Here is a 12,641-nt window from a genome sequence, read left to right as displayed (position 1 = left end):
ACATTCCTAAAAAAATTTGTTCTTCACATCAACATTCATAGAAATTCTGAAAAATTTAGAGCCACTTGAGCATGTAAATGTTGAGGAAATTTGTATTTTGGAAATAACTATTCATGTAATTTTTTAAAGCTTACCAACATCCAATATGAAAAAGAATGTAAGATACACTACCTGACAAAAGTCTTGTCGTCAATCCCAGGTGTAAGAGCAACAAATAATAATTTGTCTTCTGGATCATTTGGATATGTGTCAGAAGGTAGATTTTTCCGATGTTGAACTGCTTTCCAATCATCAAATACTGCAAAGACCTATTGGAACCCGCATGGACCCAAGATTTTTACAGAATCAGTCAAGTTTGGTGAAAAAAAAAAAAAATCACGATTTGGGGTTACATTCAGTATGGGGGCGTGTGAGAGATGGCAATATCAACAGCCTGAGGTCTCAAGACATTTGTGCTACCCATTACATAACCATCCACAGGGAAGGGCAAATTCTTCAGCAGGATAGCGCTCCTCATGCTTCAGCCTCCACATCAAAGTTCCTAAAAGCAAAAAAGGTCAAGGTGCTCCAGGATTGGCCAGCCCATTCATCACACATGAACATTATTGAGAATGTCTGGGGTAAGATGGAGGAGAAGGCATTGAAGATGAATCCATAGATTCTTACTGATCTCTGGGAGTCCTGCAAGAACGCTTTCTTTGCCATTCCAGATGACTTTATTAATAAGTTATTTGAGTCTTTTCAGAGATGCATGGATGCAGTCCTCCAAGCTCATGGGAGTCATACACAGTATTATTTATTTTTCCACTGCAGCATGACTTTATATTCTATACTGTACATTATTTTTGTTAAGTGACAAGACTTTTGTCTCAGCAAATTCAGACTTGCTGTCCTAATTAAAAATCTAGGCATGATCAAATTTAATTTTAGTAAAATAAGCGTAATCTAGAGGCCTTTGCCTTTCCTATAAGCCACTTCTGATGCCAAATGATCAACTAGAGGTAAAGTTTTTGTTTTTCCTAAAACTTGGATATGACAGGACTTTTGTCAGGTAGTGTATGTGTGCTTATATATATATATATATATATATATATATATATATATATATATATATATATATATATATATATATATATATATATATATATATATATAAAACAATCACCATACCCCTTTAAATAATTACTTTGTCATACTGATGAAAAAATCAAATCATATTCCAAGTAACTTTTCCAGTGTTTTAAATGTTTTTTAGCTTCTCCTAACCTGTGCCTTACTACAACTTAATCCCAAAGGTCTTTTGAAAGTACACTGTAATGTGAATAAAGGTATAGATTTTCACAGGGTATGATTTTCATCATACAAACATCAAAATGCATTAAACTAGCAAAATGTGGTTAATGTTAGAACGGTCTTAGGCTTATGAATTGATTAAAAGGTAACATTACTTAAAATGAAGAATGTCAAATAAAAATGTATTGTAACAAACACATAAAATATAATACAAATATGAACATATTTTATATCTAGATATTTTCTACAATGTGACCATGAACTGATTTACTGAACTTGTCGTTTATGTATTAAAATACTCACTTTTTTATTTTGAGTTTTTACTTCAAAAGGAAATCGATTTTGAGTAATTTACTGGAACTGTGTGAACATGTGATCATGTAATACAAAAAACATTAACTAATCAGATTATGAGCATTTTAAAATACACTAAACATAAAGCATATATCTGTCATGTATTAAAATATACCAAAGCAAATGTTGAAGAAATAAAGTGAAATAATGCCAATGAATGTCATCAAAACTACAAAATTCAAGCATTTATTAAATCCATGACAACAGTCACAATGCTGAGCAGAATTATGTGACACCAGACAAGACAGACTGATAGAATGAGTCTCTTAAAAGATGTATTGTGAACATACAAAATATTCTGCGTTCATTGTTTAAACAAGTATGTAATCAAGGTGTCAAGCAATGCTTTAATAACATTAGCTCATTTAGAGAGCTGCATGGTCAGGGCATCTATGAGCTCCTGTTTCTTGGTTCCTGTTGTACGTATATTAAACTGTTTGCATGCATCTTTTAGTACAGGCACTGTCAGTTTACCCAAGGTGCCTTTTGCCACATGATTTTTCAGCTCTTCTTCAGAAATCTCAACTTTTGGCTTCTTTTCAGCAGCACCGCCACCAGATTCAGCTGTGAGAAAATTTCAGAATCAAGAGTCTGTTAATGACAACTTTAAAAATATCTGTAAAAGATGTAAAGATTAGTTATTCCCACAGCATTCTTAATCACATGCCCCATATATTTAAAAGTACATTAAATTACATTTATGACCAAAAAGTTCACATTTAGCCATCTTCTTTTAATGTGGGCTTTTTTGAGCAGTAAGCGTTTTAATGTCCAATTAAAAAAACAAAAACAATCTGAGCATATTGGAATCCATGTGAGTTTTTCCTTAATTGTACGTGGACCATATCCGATGAGAGCAAAACAAAACAAAACAAAAACAGATTAGGGTAACTTTAACCATGCAGCATAAATGTGGAGTTTGTGCTTCTTCCTGAGTTGCATCGTTCGCTTAGTTTCGTTTATCAGTTTTTGCTCGTACACACTGATTCTTAGCGGAACAGCCAATCAGAGCGCTCTCTTTCATCAATGGACAATGGCGATTCTACCTGATGAATCAGGCACACTATTTACCAATGTAAGTCCAGCTAGAAGCGACATGGGGAACACACTAAACAAATTAGCCTGACAGAGCCTCACTGATGGCCTGACAATGACCAATGGCTGACTGTTGAGTTCATGCATCCCAGACTTAAAAAAAATCTCAGATTCATGCTCTAAATTAAAATAAAATAATCTGAAATCTCACCAGGTTTGCGTTTAGCTGACGGTTTCACTTCTGGGTTATAATCAGGAGGATAGACCAAATCTTTGAACTCTTGAACCAGCGGACCAAGCCGATCGTCCATCATTTTTACCTTTGGCACTGAAGAAACATAAAGAATGTAAACACAGCAATAGGATAAAAAAAAGACTAATTATTCCTTTAAACAACTTAGAACATAAGGAATACTTGTCAAATCCTCAATGGGTTCAGGTGAAAGCATATCCAGAGCCAAAGCCTCCAGATTACTGTAATGTTGTTGCAGCACTGGGTTTTCAAATGCATCACTCCTGTAAATACATACATAGCATGACTTATAGATTAATCAACAAACAACAGTCTACAGTGTGTTTGATTGGTGGAAAACCACAAACCTGTATCTAAAGCGGAGCTTGTGTACGATCTCTTTCATTTTGTCTACCTGCTCATCTGAGGCTGTGGGACCAACGTGAGGATCCACAGTGCGTATGTCATCAGCAAAGGGAAGATAAATCGCATGGAAGCCTGGAAAAAATTGAAAGATTTGATACTATTATTTGGTATTAGAATTGTTCTAGCATAATAATAAAAATAAGAAGAATAATAATAATAAGAAGAAGAAGAAGAAGAAGAGGAAGAATGACTAGTATAATCATTACATTTTAAAACTGTTTAAACAAATGAACAAGTTTTTTTTATTATTTAAGATAAATTTGACACCAAAAATGAGTTTGAATAGGCATAACACTTTGAATTGCTGTTACCTGGAGGTGTTGCCTGGGTTTGACTCTGATCCAGTTCTTCTCTCTGGGGCACTAGTGCCACAAACCGAGGTGGAGTGTTACGACGAGGGATGTATTTGCACAATGCAAATACGTTTTTGTCACAGCACTTCAAAAGCAGAGCTGTGAACATACAGGAGCTTCCTGTAGTAAACGAGAGAAGCAAAGAGTGTCACATTAGCTTTGTGAAATATGGCAAAAACCTGTTAAGAAATCATCTGGGTAGAGCTGAAAAAGCTATTAAAGGTCCCGTGAAGTGCTTTGAAAAGTGCTTTTTTAATTCGAGGTTTGGTGCAATTGAAAGATGAAGATTAGATGGGACAAAGTGTAGCCCCTCCCCTTAAAAAACAGCCAATAGCATTTTGTTTTATCACCAGTCTGCCAGTGAAAGTGCTTAAGCAAAAGTGCATCAAATGAGAAGCGTTTTGAAGGGGGTGGGGCATGTCACATACTAGAGAGCATTTGATTGGTCATGATTTGTGGAGAAATAGAAGTATGAGGTGACATGAATAAAACCATTTATTCATTTAGGTGGAAGTGACAACTACAAGCTTTACATGTTTATATCGGCTTTATATCTCCCAAAAGCAAATTTCGTCACTGTTTTGGTGCGCACTAGCTTATAGATATCCTAAAAATGAACAATACTGATACTAACCTCTAAAATAAATTTTTATTTCGTTGGACCTTAAATGCCTCAACAATTGAATCATATTAACAAATGAAACCTGCCTGATATCTGCTCCTCCTCAGGGTATATGAAGAGAGCAGGTCGTAAATGATGGTGCAGTTTGAGGCGATCTATGGGTTTAAATCCAATCAGCACCAATCCTGGATCATCAAACTTCTTTATCTCATCCACCTCATCCTTTTCCATCACAATCTGCTTCTGCCCATAAACCTTCATAAGCAAGATAATGTAACAAGTTACTGTTAAATTAAAGGGACACATTTAGCAATTAAAAAGGTTGTTATAGTAGAGATTTTGATTCAAGGTTCACCTAATGCTTTACCTGTGCTCTCTTTGTATCATTTGGCAAAAGAATGCCACCAGTTTGAGTGTGGAAGAGACGGGTTTTAGTCCGTACAGGTTCATTATTATCTCTGTAAAGTTTGACAGCAGAAGGCTTCATAGCAGTCCTTGCCAACACGTATACGCCGACGGCCAGGTCGACACCTTCTCCGAGGGAGAACGTTAACCTTGAAAACACATTAACAGAGGTATAAATCACAATGTTTTTTATGAACTGTTGTATGTATACAAAAATTTAAAAAAACTACAAAGTAATATTGTTTAACTGGAATTTAGGCATGGGTCGGTATAATAACCTTAAATAAAAATATCAGTTTCACTGTATTTATGGTGATTACCGTTCAAAAATATGTTTTTTAATAACTTTTTTACATAACTTTTTCCCCTATTGAACACAATATATTTATTTTAGGAAACATTTCAAATATTTCGTAATGGTAGCTTTTGATGTGGAGGGTCCTTCTCTGCTGGAGATACTGTTGCCCTAAAAAATGAATAAAATAGTCGCAAAAAAAAAAAAAAAAAAACTGTACTGTACATATATCATACGATATATATCGTACGACAGAAAATTCTGGTGGTTTTAAAACTTGAAACCGTTTATCGTCCCATGCCTACTGGAATTATAAAGGCTTTATTACACAGTAAATACTTCTGAAAGCTCAAGAAGTATTTTTTTTTTGTTTTTTCAATGGTTTTTTTTGCAAAGTGACTGACAATAAACAATTTTCATTGTCATGTAGGTCATAAACATTGCAGAATGGGAAAAAATTTTATAAAAAAAAAATTAAAGACCTTTCTTTATCTTCTTGTGAAATGCAATTTAAATTTAAATGAAATATACAAACATGATCAATCTTATGTCTGCAATTTTCTTGAGGCAAACTGTATTAAAAATGGAACAAACATTTATAAACTCCACAGAAAAAAACTATACACATTTTGTCCCTCGTACATGTCCACAACACTACATGCTACAAGTAGACATGCAAGCGGAAAATTACCAAACATGTGCAGAGTATTTACCTGCATTGAGCTCTTTTCTTTAACTCTTTTGCTCTGACTCTCTTCTGCAGGTCCTCCAGTTTTCTGCAGGGCTCAATCTGAAGGCCAAGCTCACTTTCATCTTCTGGAGGACTTACAATATCGCAAAAAAACAGGGAAACATCAAACCCTCCAGGCTTCGAGAGGTGCATCAAGTCAATGACTACACCTGAAGAACAAACAGAACACAGTTTATCATTCATTAACGTTAAAACAACATTTTTTTTACCTCCTAATATCCCTACCTGTCTCTTTTAGGTCAGCAGCCTTTGTACGAGCCTGTCTATCTTTTGCACTGTCTCCTCCATGAGGCTCATCCCTGCATGTGAATATCATGAGGCGCTTGTGTGACAGTCGCAACTTGATGTCACTGTAAAGGTTGGAACAGCACCACAGAGCCTCTCCAAGAGAAGTTTCCCCACTGCCCATGGTCTTTTCAGCAAACTGACCACCTTTCTCACCCTTCAGTTTATCAATATCCTGTACACGTTGAGCTCCTGAGAAGGGAATCGGCATATGAGGTAGATTCACCATCAAAAATGTAGTCTAAGTTGAATAAAGAGTTAGTTACTGACCAGGGGACTCCAAGTCGTGGTAGACGTAAACATGCTTGAAGGAGTTTCTGGGGTTCTTGCTCTGCTCAGTCCCATAAAACACCAAAGCAACCAGGTCTCTGTCACTGCTTATGATCTTACTAGTGTACACACTGCGCACACACTAGACACAAGATAATTATATTTATTAGGCATGTATGGTATTTCAATATTGTGAAAAAAAATATGAATACAGCTAAACTTTTTAGGCTCACCTGCATAGTCATGTCAAAATTTGATGGCCCTCCATCCTCACCTTTGATGAACATCTCTTTGGATGCATCAACTAAAAACACCAGGCTGTCACGACCGCTGCTTTTGTAATCGCCTATTAATTGAAAAGGTACATGTTTAATCGGATGTAGTTTTGATCTATGCACGTTTAATGAAGAACAAACGTTTATTTCATACGGTTTCAATGAATCACTTAGCTAGGCTAACCTCCAGACTCTTCTTCATCCTGCTCATCCACATCGTCTTCGTTTGGAAAGTAATTTCCCCAGTTGGCCATTACTCTTAGCTTTATCTAAGACTCGTGTCAGTTACTTTCACAAACAGTTGAAGTTAAACAAATCCAAATGTATTACATTAAAGACAAAAAGCACTTCTTTTTTTGAGCTAGGTAACTTTGTATCCCTGCACGACCGCGCATGCAACCAGTCAATGCGCCACAATTTGAGTGACAGATTCACGATCCTATCAGAGACGACTTTTGAACGGCCCTCACCAATGGGGACACAGGAGCAAAGTGACTGGTCAATGCAAATACGCGGAAGTAAACAGAACAGTTTCACGCAGTAAATGCAGGATTTTATGTACTTAATAAACTATATGTAACTAATAAACCAGAACAAATAGCTTTCGAATTTGTTAGGAATGGTTTGAGGCGGTTCCCAAAACATTTCGTACTTCATGAATCGGATTCCCACTCCCAGTCAGTCTAGATTCTTAAGTGGACCGAAAACATTCCCTTTTGCGACTCTGCTGTAATCTTTTAATAGGTGAACATCTGGAGTAAAATGGAAGCGAGATGATCTTGGTTAATTTTGAATCCCTGGTTAATCCCGATCTAGTGAAGAAGTGCGCATGACTGCAAACAAACTCTTTAATAAACAAAACAGCAACAGTCGTCATATATTTTCTTCAAAGTTTAGTTTATGTCACCTGAATAGAATGAATCTGATTTTTGAACCGATTTATTAAAAAGAACCGTTTAAACGAATCGGCTCCAGGTGTTCGGCTCATTGGTTGATTCGGCGAATAGTGTAAACACCGGCATGCTTGTTTTCATAAAGTTCGCCATCTAGCGTTGTGGGTGTTATTAGTTTTACAGATGTTGGTAATATATCTGCGCTACAATTGGTCGAGCCCCAGTGAATAAGCACATTTGTCATAACCGGTGTCTAAATATCTCGAGTCACTGTGACGAAACGAACGCTGAATACTGCGTTGGACCTGTCAAACTTTCGTGGTTACTTTGTTAAAATACTTTGTGTTCGTTGTGTGGATGTGTAATACGATGATGACGATGAGACTGTGAGACAGCAAAACAGTGAAGTCTGTATTTTCGAGTCGATAAACTCAAGATAGATTGCGTTTGCCAACAGTAGCGTTGCGTTTTTGTTTGTAAACAATACTTTATTCTGAATCAGTTGCCATGGCTGATGGAAGTTCCTACACAGTGCAACTGTTCGTTTATGACCTGTCAAAAGGACTGGCCCGTCAGCTGAGCCCCATGATGTTAGGTGAGTTCTTAGCTAAAGTTTATTCTGGGAATTTGGTTGAAGATGCTTCTAGAATAGCTCATGATTTGTGTCGCTGAAAACTATTTATACACTGTAGAGAAAAATTACTTATTTCCCCTCAGTAAATATGCAATAAAATAGCGAATAACTTTGCAATTTCTTTTTTAACATCTAAACTGACAGGGAAGACAGTCGAGGGAATATGGTGAGTACTTTTCTTTTTCTGTTTGTAGCACGTTATATAAATTAAAGCAATAGTCTATCTAAAAGTGAACATTCTGCCATAATAGTTGTTTTAAAACTATAACAATTTTTTCTTCTGTTAAATACATAACATATTTGTGATAATTTGTAAACACGTCATGCTAACCACTGACTTTAAAAAGGATACAGAATTGTACAGTAATATACAAAAATACATATGCCAGAGTGTACATACAAACATTCAAAAATTAAAAATCGTATCTTCCTGAAGAATATTATAAGTCTTTCTTGCTTTTCTATTAACAAAGTTCTCCAAACTTGTGCAGTAGTCCTTAGTCTCTTGAAGAAAATGAACAAAATCTGGCTTTGATCCAGTCCAATTTTTATGTATATGAAACTTTCATATTTATCCAAAAATAATAAAAAGCTGTACAAGGTAAATTTGTTACATATATTGACATAATAAATGCAAATATCAAAATGTTGTCATTTGAATATATATATATTGGTTTTCCCTTTAAGAAAAACGTCTATATCCACCCAAAAAATCCTTGTGTATAAACAATCACAAATAAGACTATTATTAAGACAATAGATTATTTTTCCATGGAACAAAAATCAGAGAAATAGTCAATATCCAAGCTAAATCTCTCTAAAACCCCTTTAACCGGACATATTGATTCAAATGCTTGTGCTTGTTTTATAATAATAATAATAATAGTAAATAAATGAATTCAACTGTCTTTATTTGAATGTTTCTCAATGAAGGCACACTGGTATAGTGGCTTACGGGGAAGAGTTTTTCTTTGGAGGAGGAGGTGTTACAAGCTGCTATCCAGTAAGAAATGATCAATGGATTTTTTATTCATGAATTCAGTGTGCAACCCAGTTTATTTTTCAAGCAAGCTACAAGTAGAAATGTACTTTAGATATGTCACATATGTCAAATAATGTTGTATTAATTGTACTTTCATATTTCAGGGTTGTACTATTCTTGGTATGCCTGATTCCACAGTGGACCTCGGAAACACAGAAGTTCCCCGAGACCTTTTTCAGGAATGGCTGTCTTCGCTCGGGGAGTCCACTTATAGGTCAGTATAGTTCTGTTGTTTGCATTTGCGTTTGAGATATTTTTAGAATTAAAAGCACAGATATTTGTGAAAGCTGTCATCATTTTGCAGTTCCATTTTCTGCCACAACAGCCACAACAGAAACGGCACCATTTATATGCGTAAATCTGCTTTTCCTCCTCCTCCACAGACCTGAAAAATACCACCTTTTTGAACACAACTGTAACACCTTCAGCTCTGAGGTTGCACAGTTTTTAACAGGAAAAAAGATTCCCTCATACATCACGGATCTTCCATCTGAAGTTCTCTCTACGTACGTTTGCAGTCAAATACACTTTTAACACTAGTTGTAATATTACAATTAATAACACAGTTTTTCCCCCCTCCACTCCACAGACCTTTTGGACAAGCGCTCCGTCCTCTTCTGGATTCAATCACCGTCACTCCATCTGGGAACAATGGCATGAATGGATATGGCCAGAGGTAGAAGATCTGGCTGCGTCTAAGAATGTATTAAAACAGCAGTCATGAAGAGTCACATTGTGCCTTTCGAGATCTAAAATAGCTTTTATATAAAGCAGGGCTTCAAGTTTTTCTGCTCAGTGCCTTTTCATAAAGTCATACGTTTTTCAGTCTTTTTTTATGTTATCTTCAGTGATCTGCTGTGTAGACAGAGGGACCAATTAATGTGTATTGTTGACTCTTCAGAATAGGATTTACAAATCCACTCGGACAAACAACCAGTGGATAGAACATGTGGAAGAGGACATTTTTACCAGGACTGCAGGTGAATTTTAGAATATACAAAAGCTAAGTGCTATGAAAGGGATAGCATACCCAAAAATGAACATTCTGTCTTACACATATTTCATTTTTATAAAACCTGTTTGGGTTTCTGTTAAGCACAAAAGAAGATATACTGAAAAAATGTTGTAAAGTAGCAGCAATTGACTTCCATACTATTATTGTTCCTACTATTTATGTCAATAGCTTCTGGTTTCCAATGTTCTTCAGAATATGTTGTTTTGGGTTTAACGGATGTCAGAAATTCATAAATGTTTAAAGTCCACATGAACCGGAAACTGTGACAGTTTTTTTTTTAATTTCATATTTTGACACAGTTTCTAGAGAAATGGAATATTAAATGAGAAACCAGTGAGCAAGGCTTGTTTTTCGATGTTCATTTTGATTGGATGTAGCAAAGTAGGCATTTCATTCAGAAAGTTCAGGAAAAGGGTTTGGGAAGAGTTATTACAGCCTAACAGACACCTCCTCCTCACCATTTCTGTTTGTTGTCAAAACTAACAGTTGGAGGGGCGTGTAAAATATGTTAACCACGCCCAATATCTCAAAATCACGTAATCTGACAATTTAACTGAAAACAAAAAACAGGAAGTGCATTTTCATATTTTAAATTTAGATTACAAAGAGTAAACAATTTAATGACAATGACCTGCACAGATGAATTGTTCACCCAAAACTGGCAATGTGAGCTAACAAAATCATATAGTTAGTTTTGATTTCATTTACACTTTAAAACCACATGAGTAAATGTGAAGAAATGTACATTTTTGGGTCAACTATCCCTTTAAGCCTGTTAGAATGCAGTAAGACACCCCTATATGCCAGGCTAAGAATGTAGAAATATCCCTGTGTGGGATTTGTTTTAAGATAATTATAGTAAGTCGTTACGTTAAGTTATAATTACCAAAGCACACTTGCTGCTATTTAAAAGAAAAAAAGTAAAAAAAACAAAACATAGATATATAATGTTTTCTCTATATTGCAAACTGCAAGCCAAAGCTATTTTACTAAGAAATTGTAGCAGGATTCCCCTCATTGGTCTGCAGGTGTCTCTGTCCTACCTCAACATGATCTGTAACTTCAGATGCTTTCAGAGAAGTAGAGGATGAAAATGAGGTTGCAGATTAGTACAAAATATGCTATTGTGATTAATACTCACATCAAGAGTGCAATCCTATTAAAAATGCATACAATTGTTACTGTTAGATTAAGTGGGTAAATGTTTTTGAGATTTTTTAGATTTCTAACTTGTATTTCCATACGTTTAATCAGTTCTTTCCTTTGTATTTAAAAAAAGATTTTTGACTATTAATACTTGCGTTCATCTCAAAATGAAAATCTGTCACGATTTACTCAAACTTCTGTCATTCAAAATCTATTAGAAAATTGAGATGAAAGTATTTTTAGTTAAAGGTTTTCTGAAAGACCTGATCACACTCTAAAATGAATGGATATCATTTGGGTTTTTATTCACAAAATTCACCAGTGTTTATGGGTGTGAATAAACAATAACAGAATAAAATATTTTGGTGAATTAACATTTATATTCTTATAAATGAATATATATATTGAATATAACCTCTGGTTTCATATATACTCTTAAGGTTTACGGGGACAAATCACATTACAGCAAGCACAATAATAGTGTCACAAATATGAAGTTAACCGATATTTTACAAAATATGACAAGCAATGGACCCAATAGGGCATTTTTTGTATTTCTTTTTCAGTTTAGTCATTACAAACAAATTACTTTGCCATGATACAATGAGACATGTGCACGATTTTTAATCAAAAGTTTCAGAATGTCTGAATTTTATATATAAAATACATTTTATTCTTAATCTCACTGTCTATAGTCTACCCCATGGTCTATTTAGCAAGTTCATGTTCAGCTGTCTAAGGTCTGAGCTATACTGTTTGTAACTTGAGCTCTTAATTCCTTTCTGCTTCATATATGTATCTGTGTATTAAATATAATCTTGTCTCTATTGAAAGACAAATTAAAACATGACAGTTTAAAGAAGTAGTTTTGTTTTTAATTGTCAAGTTGCATGGGTTTGGTAATGTATATTGCTAAGCTTCATAAATGCTATTGACAATATATTCAGGACTAAATGTTCCCATGGTTATCTGATTATATACAAATTTGGAGGTCACAATGTTTCAGATTCATCTAATTCCGTAGACGAACTTTAATCAAAGTTGTTCTAGTTCATGTAAAAACTGTACACGTTGCAAAGACACATACAGAACAACAATCTGCTTTTAAAGTTGCATTTAAATTGCATCATTTTGCTCACATCCTCTATCATCTTCTTTATACACAGTGAAATATGCTGATGACAGGTTAACTAAGGCAGTCTTTAATAAGACAAAAAGAGAGCTTTGTCTCCAAATATAATCCGCAAAATCATTCAAGTTCCAGATTTTTCATTTTAAATTGAAGTCTTCTAAATCCACCGAATCAGATACAGGC

At 35.0% G+C, this 12,641-nt stretch overlaps 2 protein-coding genes across 2 annotated transcripts; one reads left to right on the top strand and one right to left on the bottom strand.

Annotated features, from left to right (window-relative positions):
• Positions 1 to 1,807: 1,807 nt before the first annotated feature.
• xrcc6 (X-ray repair complementing defective repair in Chinese hamster cells 6) lies at positions 1,808 to 7,033 on the bottom strand. Its single transcript, XM_056469355.1, has 12 exons — positions 6,781 to 7,033; positions 6,555 to 6,667; positions 6,322 to 6,463; positions 5,992 to 6,243; positions 5,729 to 5,915; positions 4,683 to 4,869; positions 4,398 to 4,570; positions 3,652 to 3,809; positions 3,283 to 3,412; positions 3,098 to 3,198; positions 2,894 to 3,010; positions 1,808 to 2,211 (listed from the first exon to the last, which is right to left on the bottom strand). The coding sequence occupies exons 1-12, from the start codon at positions 6,848 to 6,850 to the stop codon at positions 2,009 to 2,011; spliced, it is 1,833 nt and encodes a 610-aa protein (XP_056325330.1). The 5' UTR covers positions 6,851 to 7,033; the 3' UTR covers positions 1,808 to 2,008.
• Positions 7,034 to 7,684: 651 nt separating this feature from the next.
• On the top strand, positions 7,685 to 12,188 carry desi1b (desumoylating isopeptidase 1b). Its single transcript, XM_056469356.1, has 6 exons — positions 7,685 to 8,084; positions 8,268 to 8,289; positions 9,057 to 9,126; positions 9,270 to 9,379; positions 9,549 to 9,671; positions 9,755 to 12,188. Exons 1-6 carry the CDS (start codon positions 7,997 to 7,999, stop codon positions 9,843 to 9,845), a joined length of 504 nt encoding a protein of 167 aa, XP_056325331.1. The 5' UTR covers positions 7,685 to 7,996; the 3' UTR covers positions 9,846 to 12,188.
• Positions 12,189 to 12,641: the final 453 nt, after the last annotated feature.

The sequence above is a fragment of the Danio aesculapii genome, chromosome 12 (genome assembly GCF_903798145.1).
Source record: "Danio aesculapii chromosome 12, fDanAes4.1, whole genome shotgun sequence".
Lineage (NCBI taxonomy): Eukaryota > Metazoa > Chordata > Actinopteri > Cypriniformes > Danionidae > Danio > Danio aesculapii.
Note: the sequence above shows the minus strand (reverse complement) of the source record. Positions and strands in the feature narration are given on the sequence as shown.

Bases quoted from the DNA above. Each gene is read 5' to 3' on its own strand.
- xrcc6 (XM_056469355.1), bottom strand. From the start codon at position 6,850: ATGGCCAACTGGGGAAATTACTTTCCAAACGAAGACGATGTGGATGAG. The intron at 3,199-3,282 runs GTTTGTGGTTTT...ATGTATTTACAG, and splicing joins AAGCTCCGCTTTAGATACAG to GAGTGATGCATTTGAAAACC. The intron at 3,011-3,097 runs GTATTCCTTATG...ATGTTTCTTCAG, and splicing joins ACCCATTGAGGATTTGACAA to TGCCAAAGGTAAAAATGATG.
- desi1b (XM_056469356.1), top strand. From the start codon at position 7,997: ATGGCTGATGGAAGTTCCTACACAGTGCAACTGTTCGTTTATGACCTG. The intron at 8,085-8,267 runs GTGAGTTCTTAG...CTAAACTGACAG, and splicing joins GCTGAGCCCCATGATGTTAG to GGAAGACAGTCGAGGGAATA. The intron at 9,380-9,548 runs GTCAGTATAGTT...CCTCCTCCACAG, and splicing joins CTCGGGGAGTCCACTTATAG to ACCTGAAAAATACCACCTTT.